Below are 25,122 nucleotides of genomic sequence, written 5' to 3' on the forward strand. Positions count from 1 at the left end.
ACTGCTCATCTTTTGTGCATAGTAACGTTGGACTATGTAGCTCCAATAAACCCAATGTAGGGGGAACGAATACTACATTATGCAGTATATATCATGTGTTATTATATATACGACAGTGCAGCACACTCTAAATTCTACTTATATTAGCTACCTTCACCTTCAGTTAGGTTAAGCTAATGTTAGCCTTTTTAGTGCTGCCGCTACATATTCAACATTGTGTACATACATAGGCATCCTTTGTCAAGGCTGGATTTGATTCTTTCGTAGCAGATGTAGATGAGCAAGAGCAACTTGCTATCTCTTCAGAATGATATGACGTATGAAATTATGAAATTAGAATACTGATACTTTAAGTAAATGATTATTTAAAAGATTTTCCTATTGGTTATATGTAGCAAAGCCTTTCTATCGTTCAAGAAGGTATACAACGCTTGATCTTCTATTGATAATTTTGCTAATGATTTACCAACATTTTGTTCTTGTTGAAATTCACAGTAATCTTTGTAACCACTCGATGATAATAAAGTATCCTTGTATAATTGGCCAGCATTATCACAAAATTCAAGGACCTGTTCTGTAACAGATCCTTTCACTTGAGAACTCTTTGTTAGATAGCCTACTAATACATCCAAAGTGCCAAACATTTCAAATACACTTTCGAATTGAGGTTCGCTTGCTACAAGGATACCATTGTAAATACGGAACCTCGACAGCACCAGCCTATCATGGTTCAATTTCTTATGGATATGGTACATTATTAATTCTATGTCAACTAACCTCTTTTGTGCATTTGACCCTACAAAGCCATTGTCTACCGTTGTAAACTCCTTCACATCTAATGCCCGTAATTTAGTAATCTTAATACGTAATGCAATAAGTTCAAATATGATCGGATGACCAAACTTATAAGTATCGTCCTTCACAACGTGTTCTGGCAGCAAACTTTCTTCATTTAACATTAATTTAGCAGGAGACGTCGTCAACCCACGAGGGTACATAAAGTCCTCTGTAATCTCATCCACTATCTCCAAGAAGGGCTGCGTCAATGCACTCGTTAATTGTTTCACAGTCTCTGCCATGGTCAGTTGTTGCATTTCTTCGCTACGGTTATCAATCATGTTTATAATCAGGTTATCTGGTATCCTTCTTCTATACTATATAGCACTCTCTTTCTATTCGATGAGATGAACTGATAATTTCGACTGAAAAAATTTTCGATTTCTTTTTATTTTTCGTTCTTGCTTATATAATGTGAGGAAAATACATAGGGAAACAGAGAGCAATATATATTGGAGCTAATAATTTCGATGACACATTCAAATGACTCATACTTTTTTTGATAGATTTTTTTTATATATACATGTTAACTAGATGGGGATGTTGGATATGGAAGTGGACATATTTGACACTACTAATGAAGGGCAAATATTTCATTGAAGAGTTTTGCGCAGTGTACGCGTGCTCCCATACGAGCACACAATAGGAATATCCCACTGAATTTACGATGTAAGGAGTAAGTTTCTTCTGGTGGCGGGCATAACCTTTCATTAAGCATTAACCCAATATTACCACGGATCCTATCTGAAACAGTTTGATCTTTGAAATCGAATGCTTTGTTTACATCTCCACTGAAGGGTTCTCCAAGGGTCATAACACTATCTGCATGTGCATCTATCATTGCTTGAGATTCAAGACCGTTCAGGTAACCTAACTCTTGCGACATCCTTTGAACATTTGGACGATCCCCTAAGGTCGCATAAGTCAGTAGCTTCCTGTATTTCGTTATGAATCCATCAGGGAATGGCCTTGATGCACCGAAATCCAATAGTTCTATTCTAGGGGTTAATCCTTTGTCATTATACAAGAAGTTTGCCCAATTGGGATCTGTTTGCATATATTCAAATGTAGCAATCTCTTCAAGACACAAACGCATAATATTCTCAGAGATAAAATCTCGGGTTTCTTGATTTGTTGTAGCATCTGGTAATTTCATAATTTCTGTACCTGGCATCCGTTGCATAGTTAATACATTTTCTGTACTGAGTTCATTATAAACTTTTGGAACATCAAAGACAGGATCTCCTTTTAATAATTCCCCGAATTTTTGTAATGCTTGAGCCTCTCTAATATAATCACATTCCCACTTCAATTCTTTTCGAGCATTCGCTATAGTCTTATCCAGGAATAGCCCCTTTGGCAATAATTTTGAAGCTGTCAATAACATTAATAAATTGTTCAAGTCTGAGTCAATAGAGTCTCTGACTCCCGGGTATTGTATTTTACAGACCACATCTTCACCGGATGTTAATGTTGCTTTATGAACTTGTCCAATGCTTGCAGCAGCAAATGGAATATCTTCAAATTTAGCAAACTTCGATCTCCATTCATAACCTAATTCTCTTTTCATCACACGTTCCAACTGTCTCTTTGGCATATAATTTGCACTGTTTTGAACACGGCTTAAAATTTCATATAGTTCTCTTGGAAGTAATTTTTCATCTTGAAATGACATCATTTGTCCTATTTTTAATGCAGCACCTCTCATTTGTGAAAATTTGACTGTAATCCTATCAATATTAGCATCTGAAAGGATCATTGACTTCCATTGAGGAGATTTCCCTTTAGCGACCTCGGAGATACTCTGTTTGGCAACATTGAGTCCAACACCTGCAGCCAGCGATCCATAATGAAACAGTCTTGATATTCTTGACGTTGGAACCTCCGAACTTTTTAATTCTTCTGGTTTCTAAAAAATAATTAGTTAGTAAAAATGTATAATGTTAAATCAAAATATTGTTAACGACATTAAAATTATAGGAATAATATTATTATTATTATTTTTGTTTCTTTGTTTGTATAGTTATTTACATACGTCTTTATCTCTTGCACTAGTTGAATACTGCCTCTTTCCACTAAACAGTTTTTTAGTACTAATGGATCCGCCGTTTCTAATACTCTCCGATAGTGCTTTAGCAGCATCCCAGTCCTTATCATGATACATCTGACAGTTGCTTAAAGCAGACCCAACTAATGGCGACGCATCAAACCATTGTTTCAGCGCTGTCCCGGCCATTGGAACTGACCTTTCCGCCACAGCTTTCGACGATGACAACAAGCACCATGCATAATATAGTGAATGACGAGTTGACATGACTGTTATTACCTTATTTACGGTCTCTCTTGCAGGTCTGTCTTTAGTGAAGCAATCTTTTTAAGTCTTTGCCAAAGTAGCCTCCCCTTTTAAATAACAAAAGTCACCCAAATTTGAAATTTTCAGGCTTCGTTCTTCCTGTTGTTTTTGCCTGAGAGCGAAAAAAAGAGCAAGAAAAATTTATTTCAAGAAAAAAAATTTTAGCGATGAGCTATAACAAGAACAGTTTACAACTGTTATTATTGTTTTAACAACTGGGTAAAATAAGTAAGAAAGGTTTATCATTGATATTGTGAATAGTATTCTATACCAATTACATTATCGTTAGATAAAGACAGTATATATATAGAAATATTTAGCGTAAAATGGCATCAAAGAGAAGACTGTCTGAGGAAAACCACGTTTGTCCGGACCCTGTGAAGACATCCATTCCAGAACAAGCTGCTGAAGTTGCAGAAGAACTGGCCAAAACTCATCCTATCAGAGAAGAAACACCTTTAGTGCATCATGATGCTGGTGAGTTCAATGGGTTGATTCGTCACAAGACTACAGCTGAACAAGCTGAAAAATTAGAAGATAGTAACGTTAATCCATTCACTGGTAGAAATTTTAGCTCAAAATACTTTGAAATTCTTAAAGTTAGACGTGATTTACCTGTTCATGCTCAACGTGCTGAGTTTTTAAGGATATATCAAGAGAATCAAATTATGGTCTTTGTCGGTGAGACTGGTTCTGGTAAGACTACTCAAATCCCACAGTTCGTACTATTCGACGAAATGCCTCATTTGGAAAATACTCAAGTAGCTTGTACACAACCTCGTAGGGTTGCCGCTATGAGTGTTGCCCAAAGAGTTGCTGAGGAAATGGATGTGAAACTAGGTGAAGAAGTCGGTTACTCCATCAGATTTGAAAATAAAACCTCTAACAAGACCATATTAAAATATATGACCGATGGTATGTTATTAAGAGAGGCTATGGAAGATCACGATCTTTCTCGTTATTCCTGTATTGTTCTGGATGAAGCACATGAACGTACTTTGGCCACTGATATCTTAATGGGTTTATTGAAACAAGTTGTCGTTAGAAGACCTGACTTGAAATTGATTATCATGTCTGCTACCTTGGATGCCGAGAAATTCCAACGTTACTTCTGTGATGCACCATTACTAGCAGTTCCAGGTAGAACTTTCCCAGTTGAATTGTACTATACTCCAGAATTTCAAAGGGATTATTTAGATTCTGCTATTAGAACCGTTTTACAAATCCATGCTACAGAAGATGCTGGTGATATTTTATTATTTTTAACTGGTGAAGATGAAATTGAAGAAGCCGTGAGAAAGATTTCTTTGGAGGCAGATCAATTGGTTAGAGAAGAAGGGTGTGGTCCAGTGTCTGTGTATCCATTATATGGTTCTTTACCACCTCATCAACAACAACGTATCTTTGAACCAGCTCCAGAGTCTCATAACGGTAGGCCAGGAAGAAAAGTCGTTATCTCGACCAATATTGCCGAAACTTCTTTGACCATTGATGGTATCGTGTACGTTGTTGATCCAGGTTTCTCCAAACAAAAAGTTTATAACCCAAGAATTAGAGTCGAATCTCTATTGGTGTCTCCAATCTCCAAGGCATCTGCCCAACAGAGAGCTGGTAGAGCTGGTCGTACTAGACCAGGTAAATGTTTCAGATTGTACACCGAAGAAGCATTCCAAAAGGAATTGATTGAACAAAGTTATCCAGAAATCTTGCGTTCCAATTTATCCTCTACGGTGTTAGAATTGAAAAAACTTGGTGTTGATGATTTAGTTCATTTCGATTTTATGGATCCACCTGCTCCAGAAACAATGATGAGAGCTCTAGAAGAATTGAACTATTTAGCTTGTTTGGACAATGACGGTAATTTGACCGCGTTGGGACGTCTTGCCTCTCAATTCCCATTAGACCCTATGTTAGCGGTTATGTTGATTGGTTCCTTCGAGTTCTATTGTTCTCAAGAAATTTTGACTATTGTAGCTATGTTATCTGTGCCGAACGTATTTATTCGTCCACCAAAGGATAAGAAACGTTCTGATTCGTACAAGAATATTTTTGCTCACCCAGATGGTGATCATATCACTTTATTGAATGTGTATCATGCTTTCAAATCTGATGAAGCCTATGAGTATGGTATTCACAAATGGTGTCGTGACCACTATTTGAATTACAGATCTTTGGCATCAGCTGATAATATTCGTGCTCAATTAGAAAGATTAATGATACGTCATAATTTGGACTTAAATACTACAGATTATGAAAGTCCCAAATATTTTGATAACATCAGAAAGGCTCTTGCTTCAGGTTTCTTCATGCAAGTTGCTAAGAAGAGATCCAGTGGTAAAGGTTACATAACAGTAAAGGACAACCAAGATGTTCTATTACATCCAAGTACTGTCTTGGGCCATGATTCAGAATGGGTCATCTACAATGAATTCGTTTTGACCTCCCAGAACTATATCAGAACTGTGACTTCAGTTAGACCTGAATGGTTGATAGAGTTAGCTCCAGCTTACTATGATTTGGATAATTTCCAAAAGGGTGATGTGAAGATGTCTCTAGAGAGGATCCAAGAAAAGGTCAACAGAGCCAAAGAACTTAACGACGTGAGAAAAGATAAGAAACAAAAACATAAAAGTAAACATTAGTACCTTACATACAATTTTACATAAAATCATCTCTGTATATTAAAATCTCGAAAAACAAAGAGTATTATTTTTGATAAACTGAATACATTGGATCTCGTTGTCATTATCGCAATGCCAAATATTTAATTTTTGTAATCCCAACTCCCATCGTTGTTTGTCATTCATTAATGACAAATTATTCATTAATAATGATTTGTCAAATTACCAATGTCGCTTCGCTTTACCTAATCATCGCCCTGAACAGGATAATTAGAAAAGAGTTTCTCGCTTACTAAAAAAGGGAGATGATCCTTACTCAGTGCCGATCTCTTAGAAATTTCCGTAGTAAATTAAGACAGAAATATTTCATTAGCTAATGCAATATAATTACATATGGTGGAGCAAGTGAAATGAGGGGAGGTAAACTCGACAAGGTTCAATGAGGACAACTTCAAGTACGAAATGGCATATAAATGGGTAGTTTCACGTTCAATGTTAGAATTATTTTCCTCAAAACCTAGAATAGCATAACCATTGATACACAATGCTATCAAATTACAAACAAACAAAAATATAACAATGTCTACTAAAGTTGCCCAATTCGAACAAACAATATCTAAGGATCACCCAGTCTACAAACCAGAAAAAGGTAGATACTGGTTGTACATTTCTGCTGGTTGTCCATTTGCTCAGCGTACTTGGATTACCAGAGCTGTTAAGAATTTAACAAGCGTAATTGGTGTTACTGTCGTTCATTGGAAATTAAAGGACTTAAGTTGGAAATTGGTCCCTGGTGATGCTTCACAACTTGGTGATATGGCATACACTATCGATGGTGGTATGATTAGCTCTAAATATGATTCTTCTACTTTATTAGGTGACAAATTAAATGATGATAATGAAGTTCCCTTCGTTGATGGTACTGTCGATCCAAATTATGGTATTACAAGTATCCAGCAATTATATGACATGATGACTGATGTTGAATACACGGATACACATGAATTCCCAATTTTATGGGATTTGAAGACGAGGACTATTGTCAATAATAACTGGAATCAAATTCCAGGTATTTTGAATAGTGCTTTTGCTAATTTCCCCGAGACTCAAGGTACTATAGACTTAGTTCCTACTTCTGTTGCTAAGGAGATCAAAGAATTTAATGAATGGTTATCTCCTCATATTAATTTTGCAGTTTATGAAGTCGGTTTAGCCACCGAACAAGGAATCTATGAAAAGAATTTAGTTCAATTCTATAAGGATTTAGATACTGTTGAAGATAAATTAAAAGCTGTGTATAATGCTCTGGAGAAAGAATACGGTTCTAGCAATCAAGAAGATATTTTGAAAAAATTCTTTTTATTCAATGGTCAGTTGACAGAATGTGACATTAGACTGTATGCTACCATTATTAGATTTGATCCAGTATATGCTGTTCACTTCAAATTAAACTGGAGAACTATCAGAGGTGATTACGGGTATATTCATTTATGGTTAAGAAACTTGTATTGGAACCACAAGGAATTTAGTGCTACCACTAACTTCGATCACATGAAGTTGTTATATTTCCGTTCCCAATTGGAAGCCAATCCAAACGGTTTAGTGCTATATGGTCCAGAAAAGAATATTTTAGAGCTATAGAATATATTTTTCAATCAGATCGATTTATAACTAAATTTATAATAAACGTAATGAATAAATAACAAATTATATTACTAAATAAATATCGTGAGATCTATGGAATGGTGTGACTTATTGGTGTAACATTAAGCGTCAAACTTATAGTTAAACGCAAAATTTTGAGCTTATAATATATACAATTCTAACGCAACTTTAAAGTAGTTTTGACCTTATTAATTGATATTTCATCGTTATGTAAGTGAAAAATCCCCTGACCAGAGGATTACAAAATATGTATCCAAATTAATATTTATTTACATTACGAAATTGCTTACTACTATAATTGTATTAAACCTAGTTGGATAGTGTGGTCGTTAGACTCCCTCATGCCACACACTTCCATACAACAACTTAGTCTCTACGAATGCTACTCTACAACAAGTTTATCAATGTGCTTCAGTTTCGCAGGTATCTACTACATTAAACAACTATGGTCCAAATATTGAAGGTATAGGTGATAGAATTAAAAGAAACAATGTTCATCTTGTCAATACATCCATCTACTTCTCTTTAGGTTTTGATCTATCTTTAGGTGGTAATATCATGAAGTATGGCCCAAAATATAGATAATTCATTGTGAACTTCGTGAAAGAAATCAACCCAAGACTAAAAAAAGGTGATTTTATTCATCCACCAATTAAGGTTTTTCATAACGGTTTTGAAGATACTATTAAAATCAGGAATAACCTAGAAGTAAGAAAGGCCTCTGGTGAAAATTGTATAGTAGTATTTCAATGAAGATATAATACAATAGGTTACTTCTAATTTTTATACGATTTCTCTAATATATATGTACCTATGTATTAAATTCTGGTGATAATAATGGGTTTAAAATTTTGTTTTGTAATATTGTTTCATCTCTATAATTTAAATACAGGCGTTAAATATTTCGATATCACATTAATTATCTGGTAATATAATGCAATCAATCAAGCTCGCTCTTATCTTAGGTACTCCTATAATGTGTTTAAACCGAATAAGAAACCTAATTCTCTTGTACCTAAACCATTAATCTGTTTTAGTTTACTTGGATCCATGGCAGCATCCACCATTTCACGTTTTCTCTTTTGTAATTCTGCAATTCTATCTTCGACACTATTCTTGACAAATAGACGGTGAACAAAAACTTCTCTTGTTTGACTAATTCTGTAACAACGGTCTTGTGCTTGTTCTTCGACATATGGATTCCAAAATGGATCCACAATAATTACGTGGTTAGCACAGGTTAAAGTTAGACCTGAATTACCTGCTTTCATCGAGATCAATAGAATTCTCTTGGTGGTTTCCCGATAGAAATCACTAATAACATCAGATCTTTTTTGTGCATTCATATCCCCAGTATATTTCAAGTATTCTGTGTTCATCAAGTTGGTGAGAAAATATCCGAAGATATCGAAAAATGCTGTAAATTGGGAGAAGATGATTATCTTCTCTGTTGAAGAGCCCTCAAATACTTTTTTAATCAGGTCCATACATTGTACCATTTTCGGAGACGGCTTTAATTTTGATATATCTGTCACATATTCTGGGCATGATCTACGGCTATCCATAGCCAGTTCATATTCTCTACGTAAGTCGGCACGACTATAATTCAAATTCACATTTTGATTGTAGAGTTTGTAAGATACGATTTCTTTATCGCTAGTTAATAAGCTGCAATCGTTGCATTGCAACATCATTACATCATTCACCATCCTTGTACTAGAATTTAAAGAAGCCTCTTCCGTAAGAGGCTCGATGCAGGCATCACAGATCATATGACCACATCCTGTTAACACTGATGAATTTTCTAATTCAAGCTGTTCCATACACCATAAACATGTCATTCTATCTAGTGACTCGGTAACTGTATTTCTTTTACTTATATTCATGTTATTAATCACTTCAAATAATCTATTCCAGTCCCTTTCAAAATTTTTACCGTTAGCGACCTTGGATGTTTGACTTTTCTTCTCACCAATAATGACTAATTCCGAATGAATACAAGCTTGTCTTAGACGGAGTAATAGCGTTAAAACACTTGAATAGTTACCCTTCGCCTTTCTTGCTAGCAATCTCTTTGCGAGCTTCTGGTTCTTACTCTCCAAATCAGTATAAAAACTCAACTCTTCACCGTCTAAATTAGTCTCATCAATATCTACATTCTTAGGTGGCAATTCAAGAATAGGTTTACCATCGATCTTATCAGTTTTTGAACGACGTAGCATAATGGCCTTTAATAGCACTTGGACCTTTTGTAAAGCTCTTTTCCTATCCTCAGAGTCGTATGTATATTTTTTATTCTTACCAAACGGTCTTCCTATATCTGCCTGGAATCTCTCCTCCCTATTGTAAGGTGGGATACGTAAAAATCTAATTAATGAATATAGTTCTTCCATACTATTTTGGATTGGGGTACCAGATAATACCCATCTATACGTACTGTAGAGTGTACAGCACGCCTTGGCAGCCTGTGTTTTTTTATTCTTGATATTTTGGGCTTCATCTAGAATTATTCTATAAAAAGTTGAATCATCTCTGTAGAAAGGAGACCAATATTCGTTATGTTTTTTCAATTTATTCATAGCTCTGATATCTGGAATAGACGGGATCTTCTTTTGGTCAATGGATAGAGCATCGGGCCAATGTTTCTTGAATTCATTGGCTAATGTCTGATAAGACACTAATATTGCATCATATGATTTCATCTCATCCCAGGATTTTAATTTTCCCTTTTCCCCATTAAAGATAAAGCTTGTGAATCTGACATTCTTCTTAATTTTTGTTTCCATTTCACCTTTCCAGACTCTCAAGACACTGACCGGAGCAACAATTAGGTTGGTCTTATGTCTTTTGTTATCGGATTTATTGGCCATCATAAGAGCCAATGCTTGAACAGTTTTACCTAAACCCATATCATCTGCTAACAATCCAGCTTTTCTTTTAGATTTCTCCATTTTTAATAGCCAACTTAGACCTATCTTTTGATGTTTTAACAAATTGACAGTCAGCTCCTCTGGAGTCATTTCTTCACCTTCTACTTGATTTTCAGTTTCTTTAACGTTTGCAAGTAGCTCACGGATGTATTCCTTATCTTCGGCATCGTGTATATTGCTTATACCTCCTGATGGAAACATATCATTTCCTTGCATTCTATTTTGCTGAATATTTGAATGTGTTTGTTCAGATAGCTGCCACTTATTAAGACCTTTATCATCATGAGAGTCAAATATGTTATAATTCTGATGATTGTTTGATAATTGTATTAGGGCACGCAGTTCATCTTCTGTTGTACCCACATGATACACTTTTAAATTATCGTACAACTTGGTCATTTTTAATCCTTGTTTCAAAAGGAATATGACTGAACGAGTTATGACAATACGGGTTTCGGGTACTGGAGGAGTACCATTGTCGATATTTTTTCTAAATAATTCGATTAGATCCAGGTGATTCAATATCGAACGTTTGATGTCAGCATATCTTGAAGATTCGTTTATTAATTTTTTCGCAATTGAGATACTCTTGAAATATTGAGACCTTCTATCTACAGGAATAAGACCTTCCTTTCTATATTTTAACCCATAATCTTGCAATAGATTATAAACAACTGGCATTTTTACACCATTAGTAAATAGAAGTTCTGCAGAATCTAAACATGTACCCATCATAAAAGCTGCAATTGTCCTTCCGTTCTCAAAATGGTTTTTATATCTTAACAAGACATCTAAATGTTGCGTTAACATTTGTTTTGTCAACCCTGTTCTTGTGGTACTATCAAGGATCAGTTTTTTAGCAGCATCAATAGATTTTACAAAATAATCAGGTTGATCATTAGAATTGTTAATCATCCCATTTATTACCTTTGATGGATCCTGAACAGCTGGAGCACTCTTATTCTGAACAGAAAGATTGGTCAATTGTGATTGTACTTCATTCATAGCTGTCCTATGAGTACTTTGACTTATTGTACCTTCATTCAGCATAGCATTTAAGGTATCTTTCTGTTCAAGTAAATCTTTCCTTTGATTCAGTATAGCTTTGATTTCAAAATCTCTTTCAGCCATAATTAAATTATTCTTGGCCTTTCCTAACTTATCTGTCTTTTCTGATATTAACATATTTAGTTTAACTTTTACCTTTTCTAAACTTGATTGGACCGTCTTGAATTTTTTCGACGTCACATCTCTTTGAGTCGTCAATGTTGTAACAGTTATTTTTGCATCTGCGATAAGTAATCTACGTGCAGACGTCTTATGTTGCATATTTTCGAATGAACCTAATTTTGTAGCGGTTTGTTTTAATCTTTCATTCCGTTTCTCGAGTTTTCTCTCTAAGATCATACTACTAGATTTCAAAGAGTCCAGTTTATTACGCAAGGAATTTTCCTTAGCAATATATTCTTCCTCAAGCATTTGGTATTCCTTCTGTTTTAGCTCAATGGTATTAGATGGTAGTTCAGTCTTTGTAATATTATTTGCAACATCAATAGTATCGGCACTTTCAACATTCTCAACATTTGTACTATTATTGACGACAGTTGGTCGAGCATTCTCAAATTCTTCTTCGTCACTTGACAGTATGATAATTTGTTCTTGTATGGATGAATTTAAGTTTGAATTTGAAAGTATAGGCTTTGAATCGTTCAATTCTTGCTTTTTAGGGCCACGTGTATTAATATCTTCCTCATCAGCGTTTCTCTTTATAAGGTTATTATTTACTTCAATTGGTTTCATTGCATCTGAAGCTTCTGAAGCTTCAACATGAAATGTACTATTCTTCTTTATAATAGGATCAGTAAGTGGCGTTAGTTCTTTGATATTTAAATTGTTATCGTTTCCTTCATTTGTGATATCAGATGGTATATCAATATCAGTTTGTATTTCTGGTGTTACATTATGAGTTACTACAATACTTCGTATTTGTTCATTATTGTGTGCTTTATCTAAAGAATTTCTGTCCGTTGCTGGAATTTCTAAGGAACCCTGTTCGTTTTTTGGAACTAGTAGTTGTTTATCATTTGAAGTTCCTAGGAATTTATCATTATTATTATCATAGTTGTCATCGTCATTATCATCATTTGGGACTTTTAAAGGTTTATTATCATCGTCCGAAGTTTGTAACTCTGTAGTATCCTCAGATGTTGCTAATGACCTATTATTATTCCTTGGAACGTGTGATATTTCATCCATTTCTTGTTTAGGAGATAGTTTCGAGACTTCGTGTGTCTCATCATTAGAAGGCTCATCATGATGTTCTTCGGAGGGGGTTTGTTCATTTTTATTTTGTAACTTAATAATTTCCTCAGTACTCGTTGGTACTTGTTGATTAAAATCCGTATTTTCATTTGGTTCTTCTTTTTTGCTAAATATAGAACTGTCATCATCAACTTCATCGAGTTCTTCTGAAGAACTCGATGAGGATTCTATGTGTTCCATTTTTGGGGTCCTTGGAGTTAAAATATTTGACGACGCACCGATTGCTAACTTCGGGATCAAATCGAAAGTGTTATTGTTGTTGTGATCAATATATTCATTTGTAATACTTTGAGTGAATCTTGATCTTTGTAAAGAAGCCAAGTTTTTTAATTTCTCATCTGCTGTAGTGGCATGTTGAATATGTTTTCTATCATATTCATTTGGTACATCACTACTTGTAGGACTTGGTAATTCTTGGTTATTTGTCTCTAGAAACAGTTCCTCCTGTTTCTCGGGTATACTATGATAAGTACTACTTTCATTTGGAATATTATTATTTATATTGTTATTACTACTATTTGGTGAATTATCCATCATCTCTTCATTGGATTCATCCAGTGTTAGATCTATCGTCGGCATATCAGAAGTCATCACTAGTTAGCACCGGTTTATAAAGGTTGTGTAAGTAGTTTTTGGAAGGAATAAGTATGAGTGTATTTATTAGTAGTGGTTCAAGTGGGAAGAAAGAAAGACAGAGTAATACTACTGAAATGAGCAGTTGGATGTATCATGCATGATAATAAACATTGCTAAATTAATTAGAGATGTTATTATTTTTTCCATCTCTTTTTTTTCGCGTTTAAGTGTGTGAGGCGAGGCGTCTGTTTCTATTAGGAATTTGATATTGACAAAAATTTTGCCCTGAAAGTTGATGATGTATATAGTACAATATAAGATATGAAATAATGAGTTGGATGTTGACTTCAAAGAATGGACAGCAATATATTTAATTAAGTCATTACAAAAAAAAGTTGATTGTTTATATTAAACGTTTAAGAAAATAAGAGCACTATTCCATGTTTTGCGATGAGAATAAAAGTCTGTTTCTCCCTTAAGCAAGCATAAGAGGAACAAATTCTGGCTCTTCCTTGTGTGAAGAGCCAGAATCTCGATAGATAATTCGATACAGCGCTATTAAGAAATTAGAATATATAGGGTATTCGATTTTAACCAATAAGGTATCGGTAACTATTAAAAATAATGTGTATATTATCTTCATCTTTACCCATCCCTTAAACCATGATAAAGTTAGAAATATTTACTCTTCCATATGTTTTCGACTAAATATAAAGCAGTTGAAACTCAACCACTTCTAGTCATCGTCTTTCTTCAGTAAAGATGGTCTATTTACAGTGTCGTTACCTCACTTTACCTCACTTCCTCCCTGTGACGCCTCGCCAGACCGTCATTCTCGATAATGTGCACCCAGACACCGCAGTCTATGTTTGTCTTTCTCTCTCGGAGTCAGCTGATCGGCGCGATGTCTCCCAGATCTGCTGGGTTTCCTTGGAAATTTGTGCGGTTCTCTACGGGGAGGACGCTGTAAGTGTCAGTTCTGTGTGCGGCTGATTTTTCAAGAGACAGAAACACAGCTGTTCATATTATGTAAAGAAACGTTCATTGGCAAGAAAATGTTTGATTGTAACGCTTATATCATATGCAATCCATATTATTAAATATATTTTACAGCAGCAACAATATTATACTCGGGTATCAGTATTGATCTTTAATCATTTCTGTCAGGGCTTGGCAGAAATACAGATTGCGGATATAGGTTCGTTGAAAATTTCAACCTGGGAATGCCTGTTGGATACTGTAGAACTGCTTTGACAGATGATTAAACTTATAGTCGTTGTCGAACCTATTTAACAGATGGTGATTGATTTGATTTCACAAAGAATAGGTTCAAACATTTTCCACTAGTAAGCGTATCAAATATATGATGCACAAACGAACTGTTTGGATTTTTCTATGCAATCAGATGATCAAAATATAGTCTTACTTCAAAACTGATGAAGGTAACTTATATATTTGGAAAAATGAGTTTGTGTTATTGTTACAAAGGAAGTGTGGGTCATATTTAGTGCGGATTCATTGATGGTACCATTTATCAATTTAGTGATAAACATATTTATTATGTCTCAAAGAAGATTTCATTACCACTGTTGGGAATCGTAAAGTAACATTCCCTTTGAATTACTCAGTGTTTAATGATGAAATATTTGTCAATGTTGAATTAGTTCCACCAACTATTGAATATCCAAATCGACTTCCCGTTACATCCTCAAGTGAAATTGAAAGTTCATCTGCTGACGATATCGGAAGTACTTCAACAAGTGAAATAATTACCAGACATTGAATCTAGTGCTTTGGCCACATCTTCCACAGTCGTTGCTTCTACAAGTTATTACGAGTCTTCTGCAATGGAAACTGAACTACCAATTCTATCTCCTTCTAGCGATGACACTATCGCCACTACAAGTACGCTAGAATCTAGTACTGTCATTACCACAGCAGATCCAATATTTACCTCCAAGCGAAATGCAGACTCCATTTCAAGCGATCATCCTACTGTAATTATAGCTTCATCCTCTATCATAAGATTAGAAATTTCATCTTTATTAATACTGATTAGCAGTGGATTATCTTTTCAAAGTAACGATAATCCACCTCCCAATGAAGTAGTATTGCAATCGATGACTAGTTTAGATGACTAGTTTAGATCCCATAGTTTCGTCATAATCACTTTAACTAATTGATCCAAATGATTCTATTGATTCAGTTGACCACCTCAATCGATCCAATCATCACGGCTGATTCAATCACTTCACTATATTATGACGAAGTAAATCAAAAAGGTACATTGAGGAATCCTTCAGAATGTCACTATAACCTACCATAATTAGATTGATATCGATTATACCTTCCTACGCATCCATATACACGTTCGTTAGCATATTCATATAAATAAAAAATGATAATTGAAATGGTATAAGATATTATTATGTTATGTTTAAAAATGAAATATTTGAAGAGATATAAGAATCAATCAAATATAGATGTGTATGTATGTTATGTATGATAGTGTATAAAATGTGTAATTAAGAAGAACTTAAGGAAAGAAATAAAATGGGAGAAACGTTGTTTTGTTAGCCTTATTGTATCTCAAAAAAGCTAACAAGAAGAAGAAAATTTGGAGTAGAAAATAACTGTAGTTAAAGCTTATCGAGATTAAGCGTTGTTACATTGACCTGGATATTGTCTGTCAGTCAATGGTTGAGGGAATAGACCGTTAGCGATCAATTGGTTGACACCCCATTCGACGGAAGTTTCAGTCTTGTAACACCAAATGATCCAACCGCCTCTCATTTCAAAAGCGTCGAATTGAGCTTCGATGTACTTTCTAGTGTCTTGTTTTCTTTCCTCGGACCAAGCATAGACATTTTCGTTATCGTTACAAGAACCAATGTAGTAGGAAGAGGCACCATTCTTGTTGAAGGAACCGTCATAACGGGCACCAATACCGACACCGTTCAACCATTTAGCACAATCGGTCAAAGCGGCAGAGAATTCACCAGCGACAGTCCAATGAGATTCGGAAAGAGTACCTTCACCCCAGGAGCAAGTGACGCCCAGACGTTCATCCCAAGAACGTTGTAATTCACCAGAGGAGAAGACTTGGTAATGATGATGATCTAGAGTGATACCGTAGTGGTCCCCATCGTTCAAAGTCATGAAATCATCCCAGTAGTTGAAAGCTTCAAAGGCGTCATGGATAATGATGTTTTGGTCTTTACCTAGAGTATTTCTTAAATAATCGTAAGCAGGAACCAGGTAATCGTTTTTATATTTATCCAAATCGATAGATGGACCTAATGGTTCATTTAACAATTCGATACCAATGACAGTATCGACGAATTCATCACCTGAATATTTTTTTAACAATTTTTTTAGAACGGTCATAGTCAAATTCAAGTTTTCGTCTTCCAGGAAGTTAATAGAATCTCTTAAACCCGAGTTATCGAACCCATTTTGAGAACCTGCGGCACCATGTAAATCAACCCAGACTTTCAAGTTGTTGTCACGGGCCCAGTTGATAGCTTTATCCAAGTAAAGTTGTTGCCATCCTGGAACGTAAGGGTCGTATTCCAATGTTTCGAAAGCCCAGTAACCGATAGGGATTCTAACCATGTTGAAGCCTTGAGAAGCGATATCGGCAAAATCTTGAGCAGTGTAGAAGTTATCCCAATGGTTGACCAATCTGGCCATGGCTTCTTCTTTACCTAGTTGTTCCCAATAGTGGTATTCGTCTACTGGGATGCCGTCGTCGTTGTACTCGTTTGTACGGAATGGTTCGAATAAGGAAGGAGTGATGTAAGGTTCTAGAACCAACCACCCACCGATATTAACACCACGGATAGGTTCTTGGGCGTTATCGTAATCGTAGTATCTTTTGTTTAGAGCATCCTTTTGAGTAGGGAATTGCAGGGAGGACAGGTCCTTTGGTTGAGGGACTGCCAAAGCAGAGGCTGTTGCAGCTAATAAAGATGCAAATGCAAGAAGTTTCATCGTTAGTGATCTTCAAAATAAAAAGTAGGAAAAAAAGTTACAGAAATAAAATAAACCAACAACAGAAGAGTTAGTGATACTGCATAAAATAAAGTAAAACAAAAACACTTCTATATATATATGGAAGAATTATAGAATTTTATATATATTTCTTATTCCTGATCCTTCCAGAATTCAAATGTGCAGGATGCAACTGACCGGTGTGCGTGTACGTGGACGTGTGGGTGCCCGTACACGAGAACACGTCCACGTACACGCACACGAACGGGTCTCCCACCACAATGACCGTTTGCTATTAATAACGAATGTCGCTTGTCGTTATTATTGTTTGTTGATAGAATTGTTATTGTTGTTTACATCAGCAAACTGAAAAATTTGATTCTCTCGAGAACCACAAACCCCAGAACAAACCCCGTAGAACGCGCAAAACATAGACGTCAGTTTCATCTGAAGAAAATTTTCTTGTCGTCGCACGCGCAAAGTGAGCGACAGACGGCAATGGGATTAAACGGGATGGCTTGCACGGCGAACTCTGAGGCCCAGAATTTGAAATGGCGAGCGCGCGGGTTGTTTTTCTGTTTTCGCTGCAAAAATAAACGAAATCGAAATCGAATCATCGACGGTTTTACTCGATGAGGTTGGATGGTGGAGTGCCAGCAGGCAGGAATAGGAAATGCGAATGTGTGTGTGTGTGTGTGTTTTGGGGAAAGGGTGCCCACACACACACCTCAAGTTTGTGACGTCTTTACAAAGAAAGAAGGGCAGATCCGTGGATTGATGCCGGTTGCAATCATCGTTTGTTTTCGTATTACGTATTTCTGGGGAGAGGTCAGCTTGCAAGCTCCGTTACTCATAGTGTGATATATGGTAACACTGCAATCTAATTATAACAAATCATATCATATCGAAATGAAATGAAATGAAACGAAGTGTGCGTTGTTGGTATCGCTGCTTGTTGCACTCACCACTAAAAATAAATAAACAACTAAATATATGAATATATGAATAAATGTTAGGGCTGGTCTTCTTTTCTTAGGGCAACGCAACGCAGCGCGGTTTGTGGATGGGAGCGCATCCCACAACGCATCCCTCACAGATACCCATATATTTTACCATCTTTGTAACAGAACTGTTTTCCACTTTGGGGTTTCATTTATTAATAGGTTCTGTAGGATCTCAGGTTAGAACGTCATACCCCCCTGTGAGGAGTGCTAATCTCGGGATTTATTAATAGAATAACAAGTCCTGAGTTCTATTAATTGCTTGGTATTTTTGATTTTATCGACTAAAGGAATTAAGATTGGGGAGGTACGATATTCGATTTGATTTAGCTTGATTTGGCTTGGTTTAGCTTGTAATATTATAAATTTTATATATATGGGTCTATCAACTTTATCATATGTATATATTCGTTATTTTGAAAATGGAAAACTTTCAATCTATATAATATTTCACGTTGTCCGGTACGGTACCGTACGGTATCATACTCCTCAACTTGAGCATTTTGACTCTTTTGCTAACCTCATACTTCGTACGGTTTATTCATCTTTAACTTCATCAGTCTTATCATTAATATCAGTTTCATTAGCATCAGTCTCGTTAGCATCACCGTCTTTCTTCACTTCTTGTTCTTCTTGTTCTTCTTGTTCTTCTTGTTCGTCACCACCTGCAACAATATCTGACTTTATCTTTTGCCACCCACTGAACTGTATATTATATCCAGTAAATGACTTGACTTTAACCTCATCAACCGTGTTTTCCCATGGTATCACAGGCGTCTTCATCTCTTCAGCAATGAGCTGGTCCTTGGCTGTCTCGATCTCCGACATATCTATTAATCTCACTGAACAAGAGGAAAACTCAATATTACTAATGGTTCCTGTTTTGCCACCTTGCTTCTCTCTCTGTTCTTCTAGAAAGTTCTAATCTCTTTATTGCTCTCTTGTTTGTTTGTTTTTCCACTGATTACATAATATGGGAAAAAATAACAACAAAATAAGTGACGAACAAATCCTAGTTTTGATAAAGCCACACATCACCAGATTAAAAAAAGGAAAAGAAATATGTTTGATATAAAAAGGAGGCAAGAAATTGCTCTAACAACTAAGATTGAACTACAACAAACAATCAAACAAACAAACGAGAAACTTAATAACATATATTATAAAAAAATGAGTACGAAAGTGCAAGAAACCGGGATGCTGGATGTAGGAACACATTGCGCATACTGTCGACAGATAGATTTCTTACCATTTCATTGTAAATATTGTGATGGGGATTTTTGTGCTAAACATAGATTAAAAGAAGATCACCATTGTTCGTCTTTAACAGATTCAACTGCCGAACTCGATAATATTGCGGTACATAAAAGTGATGGGGGCAAGTTTTTTAGAAGTTTATTACCTCAAAGATCTCATATTCGTGTACAAAATTCCAGTTCTCCTAATGGGAATGGCAATAATAACGATAAATCGCCTACCATTAAATCGACTTTAAATAAAACTTCATTGGACAAGTTACTGAAATTCTTCAAATCAAGACAACGGAAACCGATTATTAAATCAAGATCAGCTTCAAAAGTTACACAGTTGGCACAATTGAAAAGAACAGCTAAGGGAGACTCTAAGATTCCAGAACAAAACAGAATATATTTGTTTGCAACTGTAATAGATGACCATGACCATGATACTAATACAACGAACACCTCAAAAGAAAACGTTCAGGTGTATATCAACAAGATGTGGCCCGTTGGGAGAGTTTTGGACTCTGTAGCCAATTTATTAGGTGTGAAAAATATAAACGTTAAAGTAGATACTTCCCTAGGTGAAAAACTATTTATCTATAAACAGAGAGGTCCCCAAGGTACAATATATCAATTGGAAACTGGGGCAAGAGCTGTAGATACGTTTAATAATATGGACAACATATACATTATTAGAGGCACAGAAGCATAGATTATATACATATATGGTCACATAAGCATTACATAAAATATATTTAATAACATTTTTTTAAATATTCATTTTATGATTTTCGATTAACCATCTACCCGAGAATTAATTCAAAGATATAGTATCTTACTTTGGCTAGTTGTTATGTTCACCTATTGTTGTTGTTATCGAAACCATTATCTTATTTTACTGAAGTCTTACACATATTTTACATTCTTCTATTCGGTAAAACATTCTTCTATTCGGTAAAACATTCCTCAATACAACATTTAAAAAAATATAAGTATGTAAGAACTTGACCAAGAAGACTTTAATTGTAGTCTTAGCATTACTTAATCGGAACAAAATGAGTAATTTAATTGTGGTTGTGGTTGTATTGTAATTGATTTGTACGTGTTGGTTTGGATTTTCTTTAAAGTAAAAGAGCTCTGTCAATCATAATTAACAACTTTAATAAAGGCATTCTTTGTTAAAGTTGTTATCCTTTTAAGAATGTGTTGGGGTAAATTAGTCATTCACCCTTATATGCTTTATGAAACAATATAATTGGTTTTGGTAAATTTCTTGAAGCCATGAAAATATTGATATATAACAAGAAGCCAATAATATGTCGTTATATTACAATATTCTTATTTTTTATTGCTATACTCAATCATAATACTTCAAAGTTTATACAAAAGAAGACTACTACAAACCACATCAATATACTACTAGAAAACTTCCTTTTTTTTTTGCTCAAAGATGTTTAAAAGATACAACGGGTCAATTTTATTACTTTTAACCTTATTTAGGTTAGTATTTGCTGGCTTACCAGACTGTAAAATGAATTATGTCCCTCCTTCACCACCTGGATTTACATATGACTTGTACCCAGAAATTTATTATACCAGACCTCTGTACTTCGATGGTTTATCGCCACTAAGGATTATGTTCCGGCCAAATGTTCTCGGTATACCAATATATGAAGGTACAGCTACTGGATTGCAGTTTTATCTTACTGGAAATTTCCCAGGGGCAACTATAATCAACGGAACAGTATATGATAATTCAATTACAGTGTCAAATTTTAGTATGACAGCAGATGCTTGGCTTAGAGTAGATCAATCTGGCTATTACACTTTTATCATCCTATCGGATTTCTCAGCAGTAATGACCATAAATAATGATACCTCTCGTTTATGTAGCACTCAACCTTTTGCTGATGGGTTTAATGATACCTTTTTCATTAGCAGTTCCAATGCGGCTCCCACTAAGCAACACTCAACAGGAACTGTTTATCTATATGCTGGTATCCCATATGAATTGGGTTTAACCTTTGCTCATCCAGTGGGTTTACCCTACTTACAACTATCACTCATTGATCCTAATGGACAATACCATTCAGATATATCTTATTTGCTCACACAGCTGGATGTTTCAGACGGTGCTCTTCTGAAGCCAACACTTCTTTATGATTTAGTTAATGTTACTAGTACGATAGAATGGGGCGGTGACAGTACCACTTTATTGTCGGTGACATCTACCGCGACAACTGGACCTGATAATTCATTAACCGTTACTAGCATATACTATATTGGAACGCCACTATTAAATGTTACCTCGACTATATCGTCCATTATTCCAACTAGTATATCTACAGAATCTTTATCAACAGTTTTGGTTAGCACATCTATGATATCCAATAGCACCATTATGACAAACACAACACAATTATCCACAATATTGTCAGTCAATTTTACCGAATATACTGATGAAAAGACGCATGAATCATCTAGATCTGCTAATGAAAGCTCAAGTGCAAGCTTAACGGTTTTTGTTTATTCCAGTTCTCTCTTTGATGTAGAAACAGGTAGTGACAATTCTAGTTCATTTCAAACTCCTATTATGACGTCAGAAGTTCCTAGTACGGCTAGTCCAATCCAAGGAGTTTCATTTGGAAATAGTTCGTTCGCTAGCGAAGTAACGTCGTCAAATAACGTTACTTCGAAAAACAAACTTCTCACCTCAGAATCTCTTTTAAGAAGTTCACAAAACAGTATAATAGAATCTGAACCAATTAAAGTAACATCAAGCTCGGAGTTGGCTCAACAAATAACTATTATTGAATCAAAAGTATCCGATAATCATTTTTCGAGAAGTTCTTCGGAGTACTTGGATATTAACGATAGTACTGGCGTAACTACAATCACAAGTATGATCGCAACATCTGATAAGAGAAGTAATGTTATATCTGTGAGTCAATCGATACCAAATGACATTATTTTAACCACTAAGACAATATCGGCTGAGATTTATACAGTTATCATAGCCGAATGCTCAAGTTGCCTTAACAGTCAACGTACTATTACATTGGCAGTTTCTACAACCAATAGTAATGTATGCATTGATCAATCATTCTTAACAAATTATGGCAAACAGTCGGTTTCTTCTACTGTTGTAAAGCCTAGATTTTCTAATGCTGACATTGTTTCTGCAATACCTGTAGATGGGGTGGAACCAGCAAGTAAAGTATCAATAATCAGTTCACACCATATACGACCATCATCTATTTCTGTAGCAGTTGTAGCAGTTAACAATGCTCCATTCCTAGCAAATAATTCTTTCATGGGAGTACTGGTTTTTGTCATTAGTTTCACCTTGTTTTCATTTTAAACCGTTTAATTATTGCGATGATTTTACTTCCCCTTCATCCACAATTCTAATCAATAAAAATATGTATTGTTCTTTTGAGTATATGATGTAACAAGGGAAGCTAGCTTCTCATGTCTACCTTAACTCTCTTTATTTCTTCCATCTTTTTCTAAAGATATTTTGTTCGTTGGTATATTGTATGGAAAGTAGCCACCAATTTTAGAGTGGTATATGAAAAAATTCCTAGATTATCATTGAGGCATCCTCCACAACATGGAAGATGGAGGCCAGAGAAACGCTAGTTCACCTCGACTAGTCAGGGGATATATACTGAATAAAAACCCATCACAGTTTTCCACTTGGGTGGTCTTTATGATCTAACAAACTATTTGAATCATAATCGTTATTTAGACTTTTAAATTTTTATTTTATCCTATATATCATATATAGATATATAGATATATAGAAACAATCAATCCAGTTGATTGTTTTTCATTGGGAATAGGAACGACAGGACGACAAAAAAAGGTAATGACTAAAAATTGAATTGTTTTTTGTCGTCAATTTCTCTTCTCATATCCTTATATTCTTTAATATATTTCAAAGCAGAATATTCTTTATCTTCTAGCGCATGTAGCGTCTTTTGATAGAGGTCTACCATCATCTGTGATTCTCTCGAATTCTTTGCATTTGGTTGTAATAAAGAATACAACATTGTAGTTCTCGACAAAAAAGCTAACAAATGGTAAAACGTCCAATCATAACATTCAAAAAGATTTTTCCTTTCTTCGTTCTCTTCATCACCTTCAAATCGTCCAGTTAAGAAGCATCTGTCCTTTTGCATAAATGCCATAGGGCCATTAAGTTCTGAAGCTGAAACTTTCAGATATTCATACCAGAATTGCAATTGAATAAATCTAATTAAACCTTGGTTACACATATTTGCAGTTGAATCAATATAGACATTTGCATTTGGAATAAGTTTCTCAGGTACATTATGTAAGACACAAAAATTTTCATGTTGATAATAAGTAAACACTTGAGTTCCATAAACGGCATTCATTATGTCATTGATTTGATCGGGAAATATTGAAGAAGTAATATTAACATGCGAACTTGATTTTAATTTATGTGATTGGCCGTACCAGAGGAGGTATGACCCAATAATGTCTTGATAATCATCCATATCCCATCCAGGTAGAATGACACAAACAGTGCCATCTGTTGAATCTAGAATATCCTCTAATATTTTAGATTGAGCTAACTTTTTACAGTCTGTTTGAGTCTGTAAAAGATTTCCATCTTTGAAGAAAGTAAAGTGTACTAGATCATCCACATTTTTTGAGGTATGCTCGTGGAAGGAGTCTTGAATAAATTGAGAGTAGTGATCGTTCATATTAGGAGTTGTAATTGTATTATAAAAATAGCATTATATTAACGTAGTTAACATTGCAAGTTTGCCATGACATACTTGAAACCGAAAGAAAAAAAAATTCATTACTATAGAAAGAAAGTAAACTTATTTATTTCCACAAACAAAAAGCTCACTCGTTTATATACGTTTGTTTTTTGAGAGGGAGGGAAGTTATTCATTCAATTAATAGTTCTAACATATCTCCCCTCACACTTTTTTTTCTTTCCAGTCAGTAACCCTTTTCTAATGAATTATTTAGTGAAAAATGTTGACCAGAAATAAATGAGAAGTTACTTACTTCCTGTATCTTATCTTTGTTATAGTTATAATGAGCATAACTCATTTGTTCGATGAGATGCTTTTTGCCTGCGGTGAAAACTCCGCGAAGTGCAAGGTTCGAGAGATTTACTCTTCTCCTCTCTGAATGAGGAGTTTCCCCTTAGAGTGCATCACCTACTTGAATGAAGTTGAGAGGAGAATTAAAGTTAGTGTGAAAAGAGTTGTATATTAATGATTCAACGTGGGGGTAAGGGGGTATACAAGATCATTTATTGTTATATATCGTAGTCTTTTGTGAACATAACAGAAAAGTCTAAGGTCATGCGTAATTAAAGGTGAGTCATTGAATGGAGCGATATTTAACAGGAAACACTTCCTCCACAAATATATTGTATATTTTGTCAATATTGTTATCTTGGTATAGATATCTGATATGTTGTATTAACATTAATTTATTTTGAAAAAAAATAAGATATCCAAATTATTCTTTTTTTTGCAAATATTATATTTAGGTGGACGTATAACACTTTCAATAATGCCCAAAACTTTA

General features: G+C 35.0%; 10 protein-coding genes across 10 annotated transcripts; 5 read left to right on the plus strand and 5 right to left on the minus strand.

Moving 5' to 3' along the window:
* Positions 1–365: 365 nt before the first annotated feature.
* On the minus strand, positions 366–1,118 carry KABA2_13S06006 (uncharacterized protein; the record flags this gene model as incomplete). Its single annotated transcript, XM_041553139.1, has 1 exon — positions 366–1,118. The coding sequence occupies one exon, from the start codon at positions 1,116–1,118 to the stop codon at positions 366–368; it is 753 nt and encodes a 250-aa protein (XP_041409073.1).
* Positions 1,119–1,411: 293 nt separating this feature from the next.
* COQ8 (protein kinase COQ8) lies at positions 1,412–3,151 on the minus strand (the record flags this gene model as incomplete). Its single annotated transcript, XM_041553140.1, has 2 exons — positions 1,412–2,746; positions 2,873–3,151. The coding sequence occupies 2 exons, from the start codon at positions 3,149–3,151 to the stop codon at positions 1,412–1,414; spliced, it is 1,614 nt and encodes a 537-aa protein (XP_041409074.1).
* Positions 3,152–3,516: 365 nt separating this feature from the next.
* Positions 3,517–5,832, plus strand: PRP43 (DEAH-box ATP-dependent RNA helicase PRP43; the record flags this gene model as incomplete). The annotated part of the gene is made up of 1 exon (XM_041553141.1): positions 3,517–5,832. The coding sequence occupies one exon, from the start codon at positions 3,517–3,519 to the stop codon at positions 5,830–5,832; it is 2,316 nt and encodes a 771-aa protein (XP_041409075.1).
* Positions 5,833–6,390: 558 nt separating this feature from the next.
* On the plus strand, positions 6,391–7,452 carry KABA2_13S06072 (uncharacterized protein; the record flags this gene model as incomplete). The annotated part of the gene is made up of 1 exon (XM_041553142.1): positions 6,391–7,452. One exon carries the CDS (start codon positions 6,391–6,393, stop codon positions 7,450–7,452), a length of 1,062 nt encoding a protein of 353 aa, XP_041409076.1.
* Positions 7,453–8,447: 995 nt separating this feature from the next.
* ULS1 (translocase ULS1) lies at positions 8,448–13,319 on the minus strand (the record flags this gene model as incomplete). The annotated part of the gene is made up of 1 exon (XM_041553143.1): positions 8,448–13,319. The coding sequence occupies one exon, from the start codon at positions 13,317–13,319 to the stop codon at positions 8,448–8,450; it is 4,872 nt and encodes a 1,623-aa protein (XP_041409077.1).
* A 2,640-nt stretch (positions 13,320–15,959) lies between these two features.
* KABA2_13S06116 (glycoside hydrolase family 5 protein) lies at positions 15,960–17,297 on the minus strand (the record flags this gene model as incomplete). The annotated part of the gene is made up of 1 exon (XM_041553144.1): positions 15,960–17,297. One exon carries the CDS (start codon positions 17,295–17,297, stop codon positions 15,960–15,962), a length of 1,338 nt encoding a protein of 445 aa, XP_041409078.1.
* A 1,377-nt stretch (positions 17,298–18,674) lies between these two features.
* On the plus strand, positions 18,675–19,223 carry KABA2_13S06138 (uncharacterized protein; the record flags this gene model as incomplete). Its single annotated transcript, XM_041553145.1, has 1 exon — positions 18,675–19,223. The coding sequence occupies one exon, from the start codon at positions 18,675–18,677 to the stop codon at positions 19,221–19,223; it is 549 nt and encodes a 182-aa protein (XP_041409079.1).
* Positions 19,224–19,360: 137 nt separating this feature from the next.
* Positions 19,361–20,251, plus strand: CUZ1 (Cuz1p; the record flags this gene model as incomplete). Its single annotated transcript, XM_041553146.1, has 1 exon — positions 19,361–20,251. The coding sequence occupies one exon, from the start codon at positions 19,361–19,363 to the stop codon at positions 20,249–20,251; it is 891 nt and encodes a 296-aa protein (XP_041409080.1).
* Positions 20,252–20,989: 738 nt separating this feature from the next.
* Positions 20,990–22,900, plus strand: KABA2_13S06182 (uncharacterized protein; the record flags this gene model as incomplete). Its single annotated transcript, XM_041553147.1, has 1 exon — positions 20,990–22,900. The coding sequence occupies one exon, from the start codon at positions 20,990–20,992 to the stop codon at positions 22,898–22,900; it is 1,911 nt and encodes a 636-aa protein (XP_041409081.1).
* Positions 22,901–23,414: 514 nt separating this feature from the next.
* Positions 23,415–24,275, minus strand: KABA2_13S06204 (uncharacterized protein; the record flags this gene model as incomplete). The annotated part of the gene is made up of 1 exon (XM_041553148.1): positions 23,415–24,275. One exon carries the CDS (start codon positions 24,273–24,275, stop codon positions 23,415–23,417), a length of 861 nt encoding a protein of 286 aa, XP_041409082.1.
* Positions 24,276–25,122: the final 847 nt, after the last annotated feature.

This window comes from Maudiozyma barnettii (genome assembly GCF_903064755.1).
Source record: "Maudiozyma barnettii strain CLIB 1767 genome assembly, contig: KABA2_13, whole genome shotgun sequence".
In the NCBI taxonomy this organism is placed as follows: Eukaryota; Fungi; Ascomycota; class Saccharomycetes; order Saccharomycetales; family Saccharomycetaceae; genus Maudiozyma; species Maudiozyma barnettii.